Raw genomic sequence first — 20,785 nt, 5'->3', positions numbered from 1 at the left:
GTCATAAGTAACTTTTCAGAATATATTGCTTCCTGTTCGGTGAATATTGTTTTGTAATTGCACTGTGTAACACTTGTGGTAGTTCTGCAACATGATTAATGTTTTTTTTTTTTTATTAGTATTTCTGAATGGAGATGTGGATGTAATGAAATGCAGAAGTCGTCATGTCAATGAGTCCGAAAGTCATTTTTATTTCCTTCTTTCAGTCCAGATCATTTCACACAAAGACATTTGCATGTATTTTGGTTGAAATGAACGCTGTATCATTGTGTTGATCGTAGGCACTCAGAAGTTAAGTCGTTATAGAGGACACCAATTTCCCATCAACCATCTCTTCCACGATGGTCTTCACCATCACAGTTTTGGTGCTGCTCGTTTTGCCACTGCAGTAATGAAGAACACAGTTATTAATGAAACATGGTGGGCGCAAGGATGAAAATATTTTGATTGAAAACACTTTGGAACAATTGGAATAATTTACTTCCTGTAATTTGTGTTAGTTTCCTTTATAGAGTTTCCTCTTACCTGTCAACTTCTCCATCCATCAGCCTCCTGTACTCAGCGATCTCCATCTCAAGCCGGGTTTTAATGTCCAGAAGAAGCTTGTACTCCTGAGATTGCCTTTCTGTACTATCTCGGACCTCAGACAGCTGGTGCTCCATCTGTGTTACCTGAGATTGCAATCCAGATAGTTTCATGGCGTAGCGGTTCTCTGTATCTGCAAGAGTTCCCTCCATAGATGCTTTCTAGATGGAAGATGAAAAATGAGAAGGAAATAGAATTGGAAAAGTGATGGAGATTGAGAGTGACATGCTCAAGTGTTCCAATAGAATACACTATAACTTACCATGCTGAGTTGGGATTGAAGCTCAATCTCCAGGCCTTGCAAAGTGCGTCTGACATCATTGATCTCTGATTTGGATGTTTGTAGAATTTCTGTACTGGTGGTCACCTCCTTATTTAGATTATCAATCTGCAAAGAAGCAGTAGTTAAAGCAGTACAATATTCCTTTCTTTCTTACTTTAGCTTCAAATAAATAAGATCATGCTGACGCAAGAACACCATGAACACTTGGTATAAAACAAAACAAAAAACATCTGAGTCGTTGCTTCACCTTGGTCTGGAACCAGCCCTCTAGTTCACGCTTGTTCTTAAGAGCCACAGCTTCGTACTGCTCACGAATCTCAGCCATAACACGGTTCAGATCTTCACCAGGTGCAGCATCCACCTCCACGTTCACACTACCTGACATTGTGTTACGAATTGCTTCCAGTTCCTAATAGAAAGTGAGTGTGAATAAAGTAATTCAAGTAAGAAATGTACTTGCCTTTGACAGCATTAAACATCTCTGAGTAAACATCTTTTTGGCCGATCATAGGGCTCACCTCCTCATGGTTTTTCTTGAGGTAAATCAGCTCATCCTTAAGGCTTTCGATCTGCATCTCCAGGTTTGACCTTGTCAATGTCAGCTCATCTAGAAGGCTCCTGAGCCCAGCGATGTCTGCCTCCACCGATTGACGCATCGCCAACTCATTCTCATACCTGATACACAGAGACTCTCAGAAACTGGTGGAAGATCTTCATAAAGAAAGTGTAAATTCCTGAATACATACTTGGTTCTGAAGTCATCTGCAGCCAGTTTCGCATTATCAATGTGCAGGTAGAGGCTTCCATTATCTCTGGTAGCCGCCTGGATCTGTAAAAGCAGTAAAAATGTATCACACAATCTATTATCTACTTGCATTTTTTTTCTGTAGGTCGACATGTCTGCAATAACGTATATCAAACGTTCATAGAATTCTATTTATTCCACAATCAAATGATCATAAATGGTACCTTATCTTGCAGATCCTTAATGGTGGCCTCGTAAGCAGAGTAGTCTCTGGCATGAGGGGAGGCTTTGTTTTCCAAAAACTGTCTGATCTTGATTTCCAAGTCACCATTGGCCTTCTCCAAGCTGCGAACCTTTTGCAGGTAAGATGCCAGACGGTCATTCAGGTTCTGCATGGTGGCCTTCTCACTGGTTGTCACAGATCCTGGATCTCCAGCAGCAAGTTCCCCACCGAATCCATACCCACTGCTTACACAACCACCTCCACCTCCACCACCTCCAAATCCAAAGCCACTACCAAAACCTAGCCCTGCAGAACCAATACCACTAGCACCACCACCACCAGCACCACCACCATACATGGAGCTAGAAACGGTGGAGATTCGCACACCACGTCCACCAGAACCACCGTACATGCTGGGGGCACGGCCACTAGACACTGCAAAACCACTAGAGGATCTAATAGAACCAGGGCTCCGAAAGGAGCTTCCACCGAAGGATCCGGATGCGGAGGAAAAGCTCATTATGGCTGCACTGTATAGCAAGGAATCGCTCTTTCTGGTGAAGGCTGAGAGAGAGGCTGTGGTTGAGGTTTTATATGTTGCCCTGCAGAGAAAAAAAATGCAACTCTCCAATCTCCAGTTATGCAAATAGTATTCATCCGACAATCGGATTCCATTAGAACACCGCAGAGCATGAAAAGACGAGAACAAACAGGACACATTCCTGTCATCACAAGTGTATAAGCCCTAAGGCATTTATACAAGATGCAAATTTTATTTTGCTATTGCAAAGTTAAAATAGTACAACCCACAAGCTTTGTGCAGAAATACATGCACACATTATACAAATCCTAATGCACATGCAAACACTGTACATTCCAATACATAATATTCCTTAATGTATACTTTGTATATCATATTAAATGTTTCACTATGTGCTTTTGAGACTAATGCTTTATTATTCCCAAGACAAGTGAAAGCTGGAGCAGATCAGCATTCGCAAGCAGTAAACTAAAACCTCGTTACAATGTTGGCTGTTTTGCCTGGAAATTCAACCTCCTCGAAACAGACCCTCTTTTTGTCTTTGATTTTTTTGTTCACCGTTTTCGACTGTGACATTTCGCAGTGTTTTGGCTCACTGTTTCGCCATATATATCCATTTATTACCAGGCTGACCAACTGTTTAATCTTTCAAACCTTCCTCTACAAGATCACGGCAATTACTCGTTTCTTTGGCATGTAATTTAACTTAAAAGTTTAGTAAAGTCAGGTACCAATGTAGATGATGTGAGGACGCCTGGGTTTCAGTCGGCGTTCACATTCATCCCTATAGGCTTAAGGTCAGGGCTCCACCTCTTAAGATCTACCACTCCAACCCATGTAAAGCATATCTCTTTTAGGAGATGGTAGCATAGTAGTTAAAGTATTGGACTTTGGATCATGAGTTCAAATCCCAGCCACACCAAGTTGCAACTACTGGGCCCCTGAGCAAGGCCCTTAACCCCATAGCTAATCAAATGTATAAATAAAAGTAAATGGCATAAATGCAAATGTAGACGAGGTGAGGACTTTGGTGACATTCATCCCAAAGATGTTCGAAAGGTTTGGAGCTCTGTAGCAGCAGATCTTCATGGAGCTGACTTTGTGCACAGAGGTATTGTAATGCTGGAGCAGGTTTGAGTCTCCTAGTTAAAGTAAAGGAAATATTTCATGCCACTGCATCTAAAGACACACTTGTGTCCCTCCAACTTTGTGCTACAAATTTGAGGAAAAACAACATTCACGTATAGCAGGATGTCAGCTGTCCCAATAATTTTGTCCATATGAATGTACACTCTAACAACTGTGTTGCTTTGCCTGCAATGTGTTCTTGCTGCCTAGAATTAAAATGTGACGATCATCAGATGTGCATGTTCTATCAAGTGTGAAATGTAGAAGTATAAAACTTCTGAGAGCATGTCGGATCGCGTGAGGCTGGAGCCTTGCCTTGAATGGGCATCCTGCCCTTGTGAATTTCCACACATATATTATGTAACAATGTGATCTCCACATGTGAACATGACATAGCCTGCAGCTCCTTTGTCCTTCTTCTACCCCTGCTTGTACACAAAGAAGGATCGTTTGAAACTTCAGCACAATTATAACTTTACAAAGGCAATGCTTCTGTAACAGAGGCCATGTAGAAATATGATCAGTTACATAAAGACTACACAGACAAAAGTATTGGGACACCTGACTTTCCTAGCAGTACAAATTACCGTATTGCATAGCACTATGGTTAACATTTACCATGACATGACGAAATATGTGTGTGTGTGCATTTGGTGTACACTATAATAAAGCATTATAATATAATGATTAACATATAGCGTTTATATGGAGGACGAAAAATGTCATATACATTGACTTTTCCACCCACTGCACACAATTGCATCAGATGTCTTTGAATGCAGTTGCATAAAATTCTCTCTTCCCTTGAAATAGGTGACCCAAATCTGTCAGCATGACAATACCCCTGTGCACAAAGCCATGAAGATATACTTTACATGGGTTAGAGTGGAAGATCTTGAGTATCCTATTCTAGAGCTAATACCTCAACCCTATTGAGATGAATGTGAACGCTGACTAACTCTCTTGATGCTGAATGAGCACAAATCTCCACAAGAACACTCCATAATCTATTGAAACATCTTCCCAGATGAGTGGAGGATCTTCTAACAGCAAATGTGGAATAGGATGTTAAAAAAAAAATACATCTGACAATCTAATGTTAAGGTGTTCACAAACTTTTATCTATGTAATGTAAATACTTGGTTTATGAATTTAGCACAATTAAATGAATGCCTTTAATTTATTTTGATATATATTTTATTTGGGCCATGCAGGAGTACTGCGCAGATGAAATGGAGAATGTTTGGGCATGGCCTGACCTCATTTAAACCGCCCTATGAATCAAACTGTAAACAGAATGACACTGCGAAAAAGTGTGTTTTTTTTTAAATCAGCCAGTTCAGACCAGCAATAGTGATAGATTCATGACTCATTGTGTTATTCACTTTTCCTCTTTGCTCTTGCTGATTCTTGTAGGACACAGAATGTGAGGCTTGTGAGTGTCTCGTACGCAACTCATACAAAATCACATCACTGAAAAAACAAACATGTTTTCCCTCTGGCATATCCAAGTGTGAGAAAAACGGTGTGCTATTAGATAATTTTTCAGACACAAAGATTATATCATGAGTTTTAGGTATGAAGTCCTTAGTTCTGTAATTTAACCTTTCCTTTTTTAAAGAAATTCTGTTCAACATTCCTATAACGATATATCAGTTAGTAGATTAGGATTTGTTTTTGATATAAAATCTTGCTGCCTATTCTTTAATGATCAAATATTTGACATTAGTAAATGTTCCCCAGTATCTTTTTTCATATTTTTCTTTGGTATATGCCGAAATAATGTGATCTTATCAAGTCAAGTCAAGTCAAGTTTATTTCTATAGCGGTTTTCACAACAGACATTGTCTCAAAGCAGCTTTACAGAATTTTAAGAGTTAAGGTGAATGGTGTGTGTTTATCCCTGCTGAGCAGCTGTGGTGAAGGAAAAACTCCCTTAGATGTTATGAGGAAGAAACCTTCAAAGGAACCAGACTCAAAAGGGGAACCCATCCTCATTTGGGTGACATCAAGAGTGTGATTATAGTCTTTAAACAATACAGAACACTGGAGAGTGAGAACTAACATGAGCACTGGAGTGTAAGATTATAAGTAATGTTCTTTCTACAGTCTTTTACAGTCAGTTGTGGTTATAAAACTAGGAGCTCCTGAGCAACTTATGAAATGAAGCAAAATATTTCCGCCCAGACAGCCTTCGTAATAAACGCTGTGAACATCTGATCTCATGATCGGAACTATAAATGTGCCTAGGTGCTTTCGGGATCTTGGCTTGTCATCTCCTGCCACCTGCAGGTCTTCAACGTCATGGCAGCGTATAAGACGCTGTTCTGTGATTTGCTATAGGAATATGACCCAACAGGGGTTTGCTCTGGGCTACTGATTGAAAGGGTGGTGGTTCAAGCCCTGCCACTTGTGGGGCCCCTTGTGCTCCAAAGGGGTGCTGTATCATTGCCAAACCTGCGCTATGAACCCAACTTTCTAACCACTGGGATTTTTGAAAAAATAAATTCACTGTGCTGTAATGTACCAGTAACAAGTGTAAAGCACCTTTCTTTCTTTCCCTTTAAGAACCTCATTAGGAGTTGTTTTTTATCTATATTAGTGGTGTCTAGTCTATCCAATCACGCTGGTGGCGTAGTCTATCCAATCACGAGGTTTTCATTCCAACTACAGCAGGAGCCACACCTGAAAATCTACTGAAAGCCAAGATAACATAATTAACCACACAGAATAAAGTGTAATTCCTCATTGAAATCCTGCACTCAGCATCTTGCAGATAAGATCGGACACGCCTGATATACACTGTATGGCTACAAGTATGTGGACACTTGAATATTCCACCCACATGTGGCTCCTCCCCAAATTTAGAAGCACACAACTGCTTTGCATTCAACAGCATTACACTTTCACTTCGGTGGAACTAAGTGGCCACAAATACTATACTGTTTTGAGCATCTTTAGGATGAACTGGAACTCCATATGAACATCTGACATCAGTGCCTGAATCTCACTAATACTCTTGGGGCTAAAGGATCATTAATCACCAAATCCATGGCCCATATATTGAGTAGAAATTCTGAAACGTGGTGGTTTTCATCATAAATGTCAATTGGGAATGGGAGAGAAGAGAACCTATGGGTGTGATGAGGGAACATTCATAATATTTTCTGTGTAGTCATCACGTTTAGGGCTTCACTGGCATCTTTTCTCAGTCATAATTGTTTGTGTGCATTTTCAGAATCAGAACCAGAACACTTTATTGAGCCCACAGGGAAATTGCAGTTGCTTACAGTAAAATTTAAGTGAAGAAATTTTAAAGAAAATATACATATTAATTATATATTAAGTATAAACGCTGTACAATCAATAAATCACAATCTTATTGAAATATGGACAGATAAAAAAGTTATTGCATATGTAACAATTATTATTATCATTAGTATTATTATTATAATTAATATTATTATCGCACTGAAATTAGTGCACATAATTGCTAAATATATTATAATATATTATATTATATTGTATTATATTATATTATATTATATTATATTACATATTAATAATATTATATGTGTGGAATAAAAATCTATATCTCTACCATGGATCAGCTCTTTCATACTGTATTTTGATGCCCACACGCAGAAATGATCTCCTGTGGCACTCTGTGGATCATCGTTTAGTTCTTTTGGTAAAAATAGAAGCATATGTGTTTATTTTCTGTATTTGAGGTACATCGGATTCTCTTTATGCAGTAAGTTTGTGTTTTTGTTGATTATCCTGGCCTTGGCTTGTCTGATCCAGATTACCACTGGTTTAGTACATTTCATGCTTTTACAATAAAGCGCCTGTTTCAGATATTCTTCTCCTTCATGCTTTGTTTTGTTCTGTTATCATTCCATCTTGGACTCGGGTGCATCTGGTATGCAGCTGAACCAAAAATGACAGAGCAGATGACTGTCCTTTACTATACCATCCCAAGTCATTCATGGTTGTGATGTCAAGCCAAAGCAGCAAAAATGTTGTTTAGAAGAACTCTCATTCTCAAATATTTCACCTTCAGCACGCATGCAGAGAATTCACTGTAGGTGTAGTCAGAAATCAGAAAGCCCAAAGCTCCTCCAAGCGTTAACAATTATCACAGGAATCCGACTGATGATTTTCAACTTAGAGTATACCTGCTATATATACACACCATGGGTGTGTTCGACAGGCTAAATCTCCGTATTGTTGCGAGCGCAACACGTTCGTCTTCATTTGGGGAGCAAAAAAAAAAAAACACCAACACATTTTTATTTGCACAGTTCATTTTATTTTTGCAAAATCTAATGAAAGTAAAGCGTCTATTTTACATCATGCACACAGACTGCACACGTTTCTGAGGCCCTAATGCATTTGTTTGATAAACATGACACCTAGTGGCTAAGCAGTATATTTTATTAATGAGGATATGTTCCCTTATAACCCAAAAAGACCAAGCATTTCGTTTTATTTATAATGAGCATCATAATAACACAAAAAGTTTAACTTTTATTGAATCTCTGAATTATTGCCAAAGGGCAGAATCTCTGCATTTTTATTATTTTGATCAGCAACTGTAAAAGAATTATTTTTATAACTATTATTTTTTATTATTATTATTACTATATAATTACTTGTATAGCAACATGATACTGTTAAGAAATGTTCTCTTCAGTTGTGCAGGTCTTGCACCTTCTCATCTACTTTATGGGACACCACCACTCCGTCCACCAGCTCTTCTACGATAATCTTCACCCGCCTCTGACGGAGATGATGTTCTACATGAATTTTTACACAAAGCAAAAAAAACACACAAAGTGTTATCATTTGTATTAAACTATTTGTTGTGTGTGTGTGTGTGTGTGTGTGTGTGTGTGTGTGTGTGTGAACAGGCAGAATGGCAAAAAAGTGACAATGACATGACAATGCTCCTGTGCACAAATCCAGCTCCATTAAGATGTGCTTTAAATGGGTTGAAGTGGAAGATCCCCTGCGTTAAAGCTCAAACTTAAACTCTAGAATGATCTTGGATGTAATTTTGGATGGAGTTTTCAGTACTAACTGACTGTAGAAGACTGTAGAAGGACGTTACTCATAATAACACGCTCCAGTGCTCGTGATATTTCTTATATGTCTCTGGTGTTTGTCTCTGGTGTTTGTATTGTTATAATGATTTATAATAACACTCTTGGTGTCACCCAGCTGAGGATATGGTTTCTCTTTTGAGTCTCCTTTCAAGTTTTCTTCCTCATACCATCTAAGGGAGTTTTTCCTTTCCACAGTCATTCCAGGCTGCTGATCAGGAATAAATACACATACATTTAAATATGAACGTATCAGCAAAAAAAATGTTAGAAAATTTTAATTCACCCTCTTCTTCTTCACTCTGTTCAATCTGCTTCTGTTCCGTAACTGTTTCGGTCACGGACGTAGTCGTCTTTGTCTGAGAGACGTGGGTACTGTAAACGTTCACAATACATGACAGATAAATACAAGCTAATCCATGGTACATACAATAGTTCACTTTCCAATTAAAATCTAGTTGAATGACCAGCTTTGTATCCACAAGAGCGAATCCAAAACCTCACCTCTGCGATTCTCCCTCCAGCAGCCTTCTGTACTCAGCAATCTCCAGCTCCAGCCTCATTTTGATGTCTAGGAGCATCTGGTACTCTGTGGCCTGTTGCTGAGTGTTCAAATTGATCTGCTGAAGCTCTGTCTGTAGTCGGTCGATGTACAGCTGTAGCTGTGAAAGCTGCTCGCTGTAACGTCCCCCCACCTGATCCAGGTCTCTCTGCAGGTTTTGGATCTGTACCACAAGGGTTACAAAAGATAACGCAATCCTGTTCAGCAGGGTAAAGTGTATGCTTTAACTTGGTCTTTGCAACCTTTAGGAGAGTCTTAATAATACATTTTTATCAGTGCTAAGACTAAAGCTACACATACCAGTGTGTGAACGCTGTTGATTTCTATCTCCAAGGACTGGTAGCTTTTTCTCAGGTCAGTGACGACCGTTTTGGAACTCGTGATCTCAGTATGACTTTGACTCACTTCAATGTTCAAATTTGTTACCTAGAAAACAGCAGAAACTATTAATGACTGGGGTCTAGATTTTTTCTAAAGAAAAAAATCAAAACTCCAAATTATGTGTATCATCCTTTTAGTTGCTTTTTACAAACAAACTTAATACTGAACAACAATGAAAAGCCTCATCACTGTAAGTTTCTTATAGTTACAGAGCACGTGAAAAGTGTGGAAACACAGAATCTTTGGCGTTTTTTAAGATACATGCAACAAACTCAGTAAAAGACAAAACACAAGAATTAGACAGTGAAAGAGTGAAAGAAATTTTTCCAACAAAAAATCGGACACTTTCATCTCTAACAGAAGAACTTGTGACCTGGAGAGACCTGGAGAGAAGATGTGATCAGACTGGGATCTAGATACTTTTGTTTAAAATTATTATGCAAATGTATCCTAGGTTTAAAGTTAACAGATAATGATCTAACAGGTAATGATACAGTACAAAATACTTAAAAAGTAATCATTTTCCTTGTGGTAATGAATAAAGAAACATCTCTGTGGCGTTACCGCATTCCTTGTGACTCTCCTCTTCCACCTCTTCAGCTGTCTAAAGTCGTTTAGTTCATAATTTCATATATTTTAATGTAGCTCAATTTTCTTCGCTTGTAAATCCCATCCCTTACAGATGCACGTTAAAGTCTATTCATCTATAATTTAGAATAATACAATTAAAAGTTGAAACTGAATCTGTGTAAATGCTCTTTGATCTAAAAGACAGGAGTCAATTTTAAAGCTGCAAGCGAATGAGTCAAGGGCAAGTAAGAACCTATCAGAATACCGCATGCCAAAACGCTATCAAACGACGAACGGTACAATAAATCATCTTTCATTCCCTGATAGTTTGATCTAGACGTGTTAAACAACTTGCAACATGACACCTTTTGTTTGAAGTCACACACTTAACAAGTCATCAAAAATAGCGTATAATGAGACGGACAGGTGTTTCTTGTCGCCCAGGTGTTTCATCGCTTGTTAAAAGAAATCACAGCTCTAAACGTTTACTTCTGGTTTGAGTCTGGAACCAAAAAAAAAACCTTCTGGAATGAAACATAACCACTACCAAAGTGATGCAAACGATAGAATCTGCTCATGATCTAATATATACAAGTTCATCCATCAAGCATGGTGCAGGTAGTGTCATCGATTGGGCTTGTGGGGCTACAGGAACTAATATTTATGTTGATGGAGCTCATGATGGAGGCGGCAGAAAGAATTCAGAAACATTTCGTCTGTCAGTCTTCATCATGGAGCAAGTATTACAAGCGTTTACAAAAACACTGAAAAACTTAGACAAGTCAGTCAGAAGATTTTAACCCGAGTGAGCAGCATTTTATCTTCTGATGAGGAGACTGAAGGGAGAAATCCACTTTCATATCCTCTTTTACTTCTTCTCCAACACCCCTCACATTTTTCTTGGATCTCTCACATGTCTTATACAGACTTCTAAGATGTTCCATCCACTTATCCATCCATCAACCCATGCATCCATTCTAACCAGCCAAACAACTAGCTCACCTTCTTCTGGAACCACTCCTCAATTTTCTTGCGGTTCTTTTGGATGAGTTCCTCATACTGCTCTCGCATCTCACTCAGCTCTTTATCGAGGCTTACAGCTGGAGCGCAGTCGACCTCCACATTCACCGCGCCGCTCTGTTGGGTGCGAACCATTTGCAGATCCTGAGAACAGAGGAACAGGAATACACAAGCACACCATGATCATCGGCATACAGAGGCAAAATTAGCAGAACAGTTTCCCAGATGTTCACACACTATTATACACACAAACATTTTTTAATGGAAAATTAGAACCACCTCCTCATGGGTCTTCTTGAGGTAAACCAGTTCTTCTGTAAAGTCAGCCATCAGGATTTGTAGGTCTTTGGCTTTCAGCTCCATCTCCCTGAAAACCGTGCGCAACCGGGCCAAGTCTGCGTCCACAATCAAACGCATGTTCTTCTCCGCCTCATACCTACAGGAGCAAACCAGGAACACAGACCGAAAGCTCTGCTATGAATCTAACGCACATGAGGTACACGCTAAAGATGATTTCTCACCGATTCTTCACGCAGAATACAGCAGACACTTACTTCATCTTAAAGTCAGAAGCTGCAAGATCAGCATTGCTCAGCATTGTGCCAATCTTTTGTTTTTCGTTGGTGCTAGCAAAAATCTAAAGAAAGACAACACACCGTTACAAGAAGGTGACCAGGACATGTGGAGAAACAAGGAATTTAATAATGACACAGCAATTATTGTAAACGGATGATGCTGTTTGGATGGTGCTGTACCTGTTTCTGGAGATCTTCAATGATGATGTAATATTTGCTCAGATCTTTGCTGCTAGATGGAACCCTGCTTTCACAAAACGCCTTGATTTTCTGCTCAAGCGTGAGATTCGCACGTTCTAAGGAGACCACCTGAGCAGACAGAACGTTGAAGAGAAATGTCAAAATGTTAAGATCAAGGAGAGGTCTGAAAGGAACATGTGAGGAACCCTTCTGACTGTTACTTTACCTTCTCTATGTATGACGCCAGACGTCCGTTAAGATTCTGCATAGCAGATTTTTCATTGCCAAACACTGAGAACTCATGAGAAGGTGAAAACGAGGACAAAAAATCAGAGTTCATCATCATCTTGTAAGCTGAAGTTTGGACACTTGCAGTACTGCCTGTGCTGTAGGAAGTGCTCCGTTGCAGCGTGGCTCGCATGGCAGGATGCTTCAGGTGCTCGTCGAATCCTCAATGTCCTTCAAAAGCGAGACTCTCAGAAACTGTTGGACCTGTTTCTTGCTTTTATAAGCTGCTGAATGGAGAAATTCCTTTCTTTGGAAAGGGCTGGTCTGACATCCCACACCATGTTACACCTTTCCGAAGAATCTTCATCGGTTCTTTTAAATGAGAGATGGTGCATACCTGTAAAGAAAAAAAAAGAGCCCACAGAAAATGTTTTTGGTTTAAGTGCCATGATTGACTTTTGCTTAAGAAGACTTCTAATGATATTTTACAGAACGCCTGCAGGACTGGATTATCAGCATGAATGTTTTCTTACTGCTCTCCTCTGCCAACTGTAATGTAGAAAAATATTTACCATATTTTCTTTTGGTGCGTTGATATTAATTGCATTCTAATGAAAGCGCATTAATATGCAAAAGTAATTATTATCAAGGACCAATTTTCATTTTCATTGTCGGCGAAATTTATCCAGATTTTCATCCAACCAGCATGACTGCTCGGGCACGACCGGAAACAGAAAAATAAATCAGATATAAAGTGTTTAAGAGTCTTTTTTTGTTTCTATCAAGTTGGTAATGATTTTCACGAGTTTATGTGACGTGAGGTCACAAGTAAAAGTTTTATGAGTATGGCTTTTATTTCGATGCATAAATTTGTCCCTAGAAAAAGTTTTTAACCTGATAAATGCATGAAAAAATCGAAATATATTTTTGTGCATATGCAAAAAAAAACTGTAACGATGTTCCACTTGTGATGTTTGTCAAGATTTGCGTTCAATCAGCTACAAGGATGTGTGTTAATAAAGTCAGGTACTGATGTAGCTGTGTTGAGGAGGCCTGGGGTGCGGTCGACTGAGGTGCAGAAGGTGGTAGCTTTGTGGTTAAGCCATTGGACTTTGGATTCAAAGGTTGTGAGTTCAAATCATTCACATTCATTCTAAAGGTGTTTAATAGGGTTGGAGCTACAGCAGAAGATCTTTTACTCGAAAGCATGGAAATTCATACAATTCTGTGCGTCTAAGTAACTGCTTCAGGGACGAACAACATGGATGGAAAAGACAAGTTTCCAAATACTTTTGTGCAAACGTCTTGTAGAACATGTGACGCAGGGGATTATTCTCCTGGCTTTTCACTACTAAGTTATTCATCACTCTACACCTGGTATTTGTGTTCTGAATGATTGACACGGTTATTTTTTTTTCCTACACACCAGTAGGTGTAATTTTCAGGTCAAAAGCTTTCAGATTGTCGGTGATGACAGGCATGGATTTTCTATTATGTAGAAGAATGTTTCGGTAGACAAATTGTTTTTCTTTGCCATTGTTTTAAGTGTTTTTTTAAAAGTGTGTGTGTGTGTGTGTGTGTGTGTTTGTGTGTTTACATCCTCATTCCTTGTAAGACGCATTAGTTTGAATTAATTAAAAAAAATATTTTTTTGAGGGGAAGCTGTTGATTGATCGATAAGCACATGCACGTGAAAGCTCAGGATTCAGAAACCTTGTAACTTTGTTAGGATTTCACTTTTGGATGAATGAAAGTGACATATTCGGTATTTTGTTTGCTTTCAGCGTGTTTGCAGCTTTCAGCTTTCTGATGCATGCCCTACTCCGTAACGTGATATTAAATTGATTTGGACTTTTGCAGCTCTTTGAGGCGAGTGCAGTCTTGTTTTGATGGAAAATGTGTAGACTGTATTGAGCTGTTTGATCTGAGTACACACTCAGGCCTGCGCTACGGCTTTCGGAAATCTTTAGGTACATAAACCGGGAGTCTATTTTTTTTTCTTGTTAAATATGAGCCTTGCGTCAGCCTTATTTCGCCTTTAGCTAATCGATGATTCTTATCAAAACTGATAACACACGGGTGATCGCTGATGCACCGTATGGACAAAGGTTTGTGGACCCCCAAGCATAAGCTTAAATGTGCTTCTTTTTAAACATCCCATTTTACATTTAGTCTTTATTTCCGCTTATAATATCTCCCACTCTTCTGGAAAGATGTTCCAATAGTTTTTTGTGGAAAATTTGTGTTCATTCAGAGACTAGGATGTGTTTTAGTAAAGTTAGATGCTGATGTAGGTGAGGTGAGAAGGTCTGGGGTGCAGACAGCTTTCACATTCATCCCAAAGGTGTTCAATAGGGTTTAAAGCAGGAGATCTTCCACATCGTCCAACCCACGTAAAGCAGATCTTCATGGAGCTGGCTGAAATAGTCAGGTGTTTCAATAATTTCGTCCTTATAGTGTATCAAATATCTGAGCAGAATATTGGCACAGGTGAGAATAATAAACAGGATCAGGTGCAGGTGTTTTCCTTCTCGGCCGATACCTTGGAAAATTGAGACGTTAGATGTAATTTAAGATGCAACTTCATATCAGAAAAGTGTGATACGATCTTTCAGAAGGCCCACAGAAATGTAGGTGAACAAAAACATTATGAAACTGTTTCTTTCTTTGTTGTGTGGGTGGCACCCAAAGGTATGTGGGCACCCAAAGGTATGTGGGCACCCAAATGTATGTGGACACCCAGACATTACAGAGATTGTTGAACATCACATTTCTAAGATATGGGTTTAAACAGAAATGGATATGGATTTGGTCTCCTCTTTACTGCTGGAGTTGTTTTTTTTTTTTTTTTTTTTTTTTTTTTTTTTTTTTTTTCAAAGCTTCCATTTTTCTGGAAAAGGCATTCTACTATATTCAAAAATGTGCCTATGGGTATTCTTGCAGATTTATCTTTAGTGAGGTTAAGAAGGTCTGGCATGCAATATGACTTCCAGATCTTCTCAAAAGTGTGTATTGAAATGGAAATCAGACGTTTGTTCAGAACACACGAATTTCAGAATTAGAAACTGCTTAATTGTCGATTGTGTTCAAGTGAAACTTTGGATAGACATACACAACCACACCCACACACACCCACACCCACAACCACACACACACACACACACACACACACACACACACACACACACACACACACACATATATATATATATATATATTTAGGTTAGATTAGGATTTTTAAAAGGTATAGGAGGCATGAAATAAAGATCACTGTCCTTTCGACAAACCATGTTTCTCTGGAATATTCTGTGCATGCCAGAACATGTTTGTAGCTTCCATGGAAATTTTGATGCCACATCATTACACATTTTCTCTTCACTTCGATTAATAAACACAAACATGACATTAGGATTTTTTTTTTTAAAAAGACAAAAAGACACAACAAAGCAGGAAAAATCTATCAAAGCAACTGAGTTTGTTTTGAAACCAGGAGCATCATCATGCTGGGGCACATCTCAGCACCGTAGTTCCAGAGAAGGAAAATTGTAAATAAGAGTTTATTAAAAATTGAACAAATTCGTGAAAACAGTTTGGAGAAGGTTTAGATGTAGCTGTGATGGTCAGGTTTCTATCTGCATTACTTCAGGCTAAAAAGTTTAGAACGTTGTCCCAAAGGAGCTTTACAGCATTAGATACATTACAAATATAGTATATAGTGTTTTAGTTTATCCCAATCCAGAGCGAACCAGTGGTAGGAGTGGCAAGAAAAAACTCCCTGATATGGCATGAGAAAGGAACCTCAAGAGGAACCTGACTCATCATCAGTATTAATTCTGTTACAGTAACTGTATATATTTGTAAATTCACGGCATATGTTGTTGAGTACTTATCTATCTATCTATCTATCTATCTATCTATCTATCTATCTATCTATCTATCTATCTATCTATCTATCTATCTATCTATCTGTTTAATCTAATCTCATCTAATCTAATCTAATCCATCTGGGAGACACCAGATGTCCATTCCTTATAGTTCAACCATTGCTGAGGTTACCAACAATACTTGGAACCATCTGAGTGCAAAAACTGTTTGTCTTACACCACTGTCTCATACTGTTTATGTTCATTACAGTCCAATTCCATCTTCATGGTTCCTGAGCCTCACCTTCCACTGTGACCTCATGGATCAACCTGTGGATCCATTTTAAGCAGCAGAGATTTTTCCAGATAAAAAAAAAAAAAAAGTAGTGTAACAATATGCATCACTGAATTGTTCATAACTTTTCACAGTAAAGTGTCAAATTAATACTGTATGGAATATGCATTTTTAGAAATAAACACTACTATGTTGAACCATTTTACGTTTCGGGTTATAAAAACAGCAAATATATAAAGAAATTAAAAAGAAATTAAAATAAAGTTCTGAAAACAGTGTATTAAAAATCATTGAATGCTGGAGGTGAGCAACAGTTACATGAGGGTTTATTGCTTCCTTATCGCTAGTGATGGATTATTGATTGTTGATTGTTGATATATGTGTATATGCTATAAAAGAGATGTTAACCAGACGCACAACATTCAGCTAAACAACTCTTCAGTCAGTTCAGGTGAGTGAGAGACGCTGTAGTTATTAATACTGTTGGTAAACCTGTTGTTTTGGGCTGTATTATGTATCAACTGTAAATGCGCACGTTATTTGTGGCGTCTGTCATTAATTCCGGTTTTCCTTCCCTCAGGCATGATGGCAACATTCCCACTTCTCACTCTGATCACGGTCGCACTGATGCTGCGCACATGCACAGGATCACCGATGTTCCCGTCAGCGCTCGGGGCCCAGAAGGAGCCGGAACCTCTTGAGATCACGGGGCCGCAGTTGCAGAGAGGCGCCCAGGGCCAGAGCGTGAGGCCGGAGCGGTTCGCTTCTTTACCCGAGGACCAGCGCAGGTTTACATCCAAACAGATTCTGCAAGCCCTGTCAGGTGAGAATCGCTTCTTTGAATGAAGATGATGTCCTTCATTCATGTCTTCATACGTCTCTTAATTGTGTTTTGACAGAAATCATCCAGCGGGATGACTGCATTTCAGACTACCAAGGCTGGGTGGACTTCGGGCGTCGCAGTGCAGACTGAATGCAATGAATGTAGTAAATGTAACAAGAGTAACATCTGGAATATTATTAAATTGTATTATAGTTCATGCAAATGCAGAATCACTTTTGTGTTGGTGTTTTTAATTGTGTGTGTTCAGAGGTGGCAAAAGTACACACATCCTTTACTTAAGTAGAAGTACAGATCCTCATGTTTTAAAATACTCGGGTAAAAGTTGAAGTACTGATTACAATTTTTTACTCAAATGAAAGTAAAGAAGTTTTGGCTCAGACATGTACTTCAGTAAAAAGTAGTTACTTCCACCTGATGGATGGATGGATGTGATAGCCTAGTGGGTTAATGTCAGGGTCACCACGAGGATGAGTTTGATTCCTGCTCGAGCTGGTGGTTGCTGTGTTGGTAAATAAAACTTCTGGACCTTGTCCACTCTGAAAACATTTCAATTCCCTTCTTTCTGTGTTGGATTAATTCCTTGATTTCCTGGTCATTAATGAAAGATAACCCCACCAAAAAAAAAAAAAAAAAAGCACTTCAGTGGTAGCTCAGTGGGTTTAGGCTTGTGCCTGAACATGGTCCTTAATATAGTCCACGCTGGTGATAAGGTTTCAAAGCCGGTCCTACATGCCTTCTTTCTTACTGAGCTGCCATGAAACAAAGTATGAACCCTCCAAAAAGCACACATGCTTTTCAGCAGTGGTCGCTCAGTGGTTTAAGGCTTGTGCCTCACCTAAACACGCATCCCAGTCTGATCTCTTCCATGGTTCATCGGATTAAGGCTGGTGCCTCACTGATAGTAAGGATCAGGGTTTGAATCCTGCTAGTTGTGATGTGGGTTATGTTCCTGCTTCCTAAATCTTTATATGCTTGTGTTGATGGTTTAAAGGTAGATATTCCTGCTCTAATCAAACTTCCTGGCATCTCTTCTCTGATGGTCCAGTGGGTTAAATGAGGGTTTGTGCTTTTGGTGGGGTTCAGGGTTCAAATCCTGCTTTCTGCCTGCCAGTCACGATCAGGATTCACTTCCTACATTTTTCTTTAGCGATATATTTTTGTTTTTAATGGGTTGAAAAGAAAGTTAGACCTGCTCTAAACAAGCTTCCCAGCCTGTCCTTACCGATGGTTCAATGAGGTAATGTTGGTGTCTCGCTGGTGGTGGGATCAGGGTTCAAATCCTGCTATTTTCCTGCTATTTACAATGTGGGTTCAACTTGTGCTACTTACATCTGTATTCGCTTCCTACATCTTTCTTTAGCGTTAAATTCTTGTGTTGATGGTTTGAAAAGAAAGATAGACCTGCTCTAATCAAGCTTCCCATCCTGTTTTTTCCTGATGGCTTAGTGGGTTAAGGCTGGTACTTTACTAATGTTGGTGGTCAGGGTTCAAACCTGGCTTTCTGTCTGCTAGTCATGAGGTAGGTTAAATTCCTGATTCCTACATCTTCATATTCTTGTTTTGATGGGTTAAAAAGAAAGATAGACCTGCTCTAAACAAGCTTCCCAGCTTGTCCTTCCTGATGGTTCAGTGGGTTAATGCTGGTGCTAATGGTGTGAATCAGGGTTCAAATCCTGCATTGTCCCTGCTAGTCACGATATGGGTTTGCTTCCTAAGTCTGTCTTTAGCATTATATTCTTGTGTTGATGGGTTGAAAAAAAAAAGATAGACCTGCTCTAAACAATTGTTGCAGCCTGTCCTTCCAGATGGTTCAGTGGGTTAAGACTGGTATTTTGCTATTGGTGGGGTTCAGGGTTCGAATCCTGCTTTCTGTGTTTCTTTCTTGTCTGAATTTCTTGCTTTGAAGCATGAAACGAAGGATAAACCTCCAAAAAAAAAAAAAAAAAAAAAAAAAAAAAAAAAAAAAAAGGGTGAGTTGTGGGACTTGATGGCTTTGTGGTAAAAGCCTTGCCTCTGAGCTCAGGGGTTGATGGTTCAAATCTGGCTTGTCCCCACACTGGGTAAGTTGTGTGTGGTGAGCAATGGAGTGGGTGACTGTGAACAAAGGCTGTGAAGACCTGCTGGGTTACAGCAGAAAATAAATGAATGTTTTGGATTAGGGGGAAAAGTTGGGTCATTAAAGAAATTTTTTTTTTTTGGGGAGCCTAAAGTTCATACTTTTTTTGGATGTTTCTGCTTCATAACCCCCTGTTTTCAGCTTCTCAGATGCCAGGTGGGCAGACGCCTGAATATTGCCCCCCTGGTTCAGGATATGCCCTCTGAAACCGCATCTGACCGTCCACGCAGCCATTTCTGACACCTTCATCATTACGGTCACCGGAACCTTCCACAATCTTAACTTTGAGTCCTGGCCGGGGTTTGAACCAGCAACCTCGCCAACCAGAGGTAAAGCTCTTCCAATTGAGCCACAGGATCTCCTGCAAGAGCCTGATTTTTAGGACCTTTTTTAGGACCTTTTATAAAACTTTTTAAATAATTTAATGGAAAGCTAAGGGGTAGGAATTGAACCGGGTGAGTCAGATAGCAGAGACCGCATCACTAACCACTACACTACCAGAGGGGTGACAAACAAGGCTTTGCTTATTGGACTCTTGGTTTTTTTTATAGTTAAGAGACCACTGTTTTCTCTTAGATCATGATGGTAGAGGGTCAAAACTTCTCCTTCCTGTACATTCTCTCAGTTACTCTCTCAGTAAGTCTATGAAAAGTGACTCAGGTACAAGAACCACATCTCCAACACCTGCACCACTGATATACCATGATTTACCAGCAACCAATTTTAATGACCTTTTATTGTTCTGTTTTTAAAAACTTCTTATAATGTTCAATATGAAACTAGAGGTAAGAATCGAACCAGGAAAGTCCTGAATATATGAAACCATGTATCATATGTACAGTATGTGATATGTATGTAAGCATATGTACAGTGATTAAATATAAAGGCTGTATCAGTGCAGAGACGTGTGGACATCATTAAGAGCCTTTGCTATGTTTCCACACGGACAGTTAATGAGGTGATACCGGAGAAACTGCACCTCTTCAAGTCAAGTCGGGAAGCTTATATATATAAAATTATAGACATTTTACAATTATAGACAGATTTGAATGATGTATTGTTTTTATCTGTACGATCAATAAAGACAGTAATTTAATTTTGTGTCGACATTATGAGGGAAAAACCCACAAAACGCCACCCAGAGGGTAAATTGTGTAAAACATGGCGGATTTGGTGTTTGATTTGAGACTTGGCACAGAAATAAAACAAAAGTTTACTGATTAAAAATATTTTTATCTGGAGTTTATTTATTTATTTTATATCTAAGAAAAGACGTCGTGGATAAACGTATTTTTTGCCGAAGGTTTTAATTGCGCCTCTTTTTTATTTAGTTCTTTATTTAACCCTAACCCTTACCCTATTTTCTATAAAAATGGTGAAACAGAAATGCGCACTGAATTGATAGCGTTAATAAAATTTTGTGCCGTTTACAATTATTTTAATTTTGACAGCCAAATATACATATATATACATACATACATACATACAGTGAGGAAAATAAGTATTTGAACACCCTGCTATTTTGCAAGTTCTCCCACTTA

General features: G+C 39.0%; 3 protein-coding genes across 4 annotated transcripts; 1 reads left to right on the top strand and 2 right to left on the bottom strand.

Annotated features, from left to right (window-relative positions):
• Positions 1–167: 167 nt before the first annotated feature.
• LOC310736273 (keratin, type I cytoskeletal 50 kDa-like) lies at positions 168–2,538 on the bottom strand. Of its 2 annotated transcripts, none has more exons than XM_083559677.1 (7): positions 1,838–2,538; positions 1,615–1,697; positions 1,387–1,543; positions 1,116–1,277; positions 848–973; positions 526–746; positions 168–383 (listed from the first exon to the last, which is right to left on the bottom strand). In XM_083559677.1, the coding sequence occupies exons 1-7, from the start codon at positions 2,354–2,356 to the stop codon at positions 293–295; spliced, it is 1,359 nt and encodes a 452-aa protein (XP_083415803.1). In that variant the 5' UTR covers positions 2,357–2,538; the 3' UTR covers positions 168–292. The 2 variants fall into 2 exon arrangements, with proteins under 2 accessions (XP_083415803.1, XP_083415802.1); XM_083559676.1 differs by having other exon boundaries at positions 168–387; positions 527–746; positions 1,838–2,417.
• A 5,256-nt stretch (positions 2,539–7,794) lies between these two features.
• On the bottom strand, positions 7,795–12,395 carry krt99 (keratin 99). The gene is made up of 9 exons (XM_083559678.1): positions 12,125–12,395; positions 11,899–12,027; positions 11,698–11,780; positions 11,423–11,579; positions 11,126–11,287; positions 9,473–9,598; positions 9,115–9,335; positions 8,897–8,985; positions 7,795–8,304 (listed from the first exon to the last, which is right to left on the bottom strand). Exons 1-9 carry the CDS (start codon positions 12,317–12,319, stop codon positions 8,198–8,200), a joined length of 1,269 nt encoding a protein of 422 aa, XP_083415804.1. The 5' UTR covers positions 12,320–12,395; the 3' UTR covers positions 7,795–8,197.
• Positions 12,396–16,622: 4,227 nt separating this feature from the next.
• LOC310736281 (uncharacterized protein) lies at positions 16,623–17,484 on the top strand. Its single transcript, XM_083559689.1, has 3 exons — positions 16,623–16,735; positions 16,865–17,107; positions 17,184–17,484. Exons 1-3 carry the CDS (start codon positions 16,663–16,665, stop codon positions 17,255–17,257), a joined length of 390 nt encoding a protein of 129 aa, XP_083415815.1. The 5' UTR covers positions 16,623–16,662; the 3' UTR covers positions 17,258–17,484.
• The last annotated feature ends 3,301 nt before the right edge of the window (positions 17,485–20,785 follow it).

The sequence above is a fragment of the Silurus aristotelis genome (genome assembly GCF_946808225.1).
Source record: "Silurus aristotelis genome assembly, chromosome: 13".
Lineage (NCBI taxonomy): Eukaryota > Metazoa > Chordata > Actinopteri > Siluriformes > Siluridae > Silurus > Silurus aristotelis.
The sequence above is the reverse complement of the archived record's forward strand: the minus strand, read 5'-3'. Positions and strand labels throughout refer to the sequence as shown.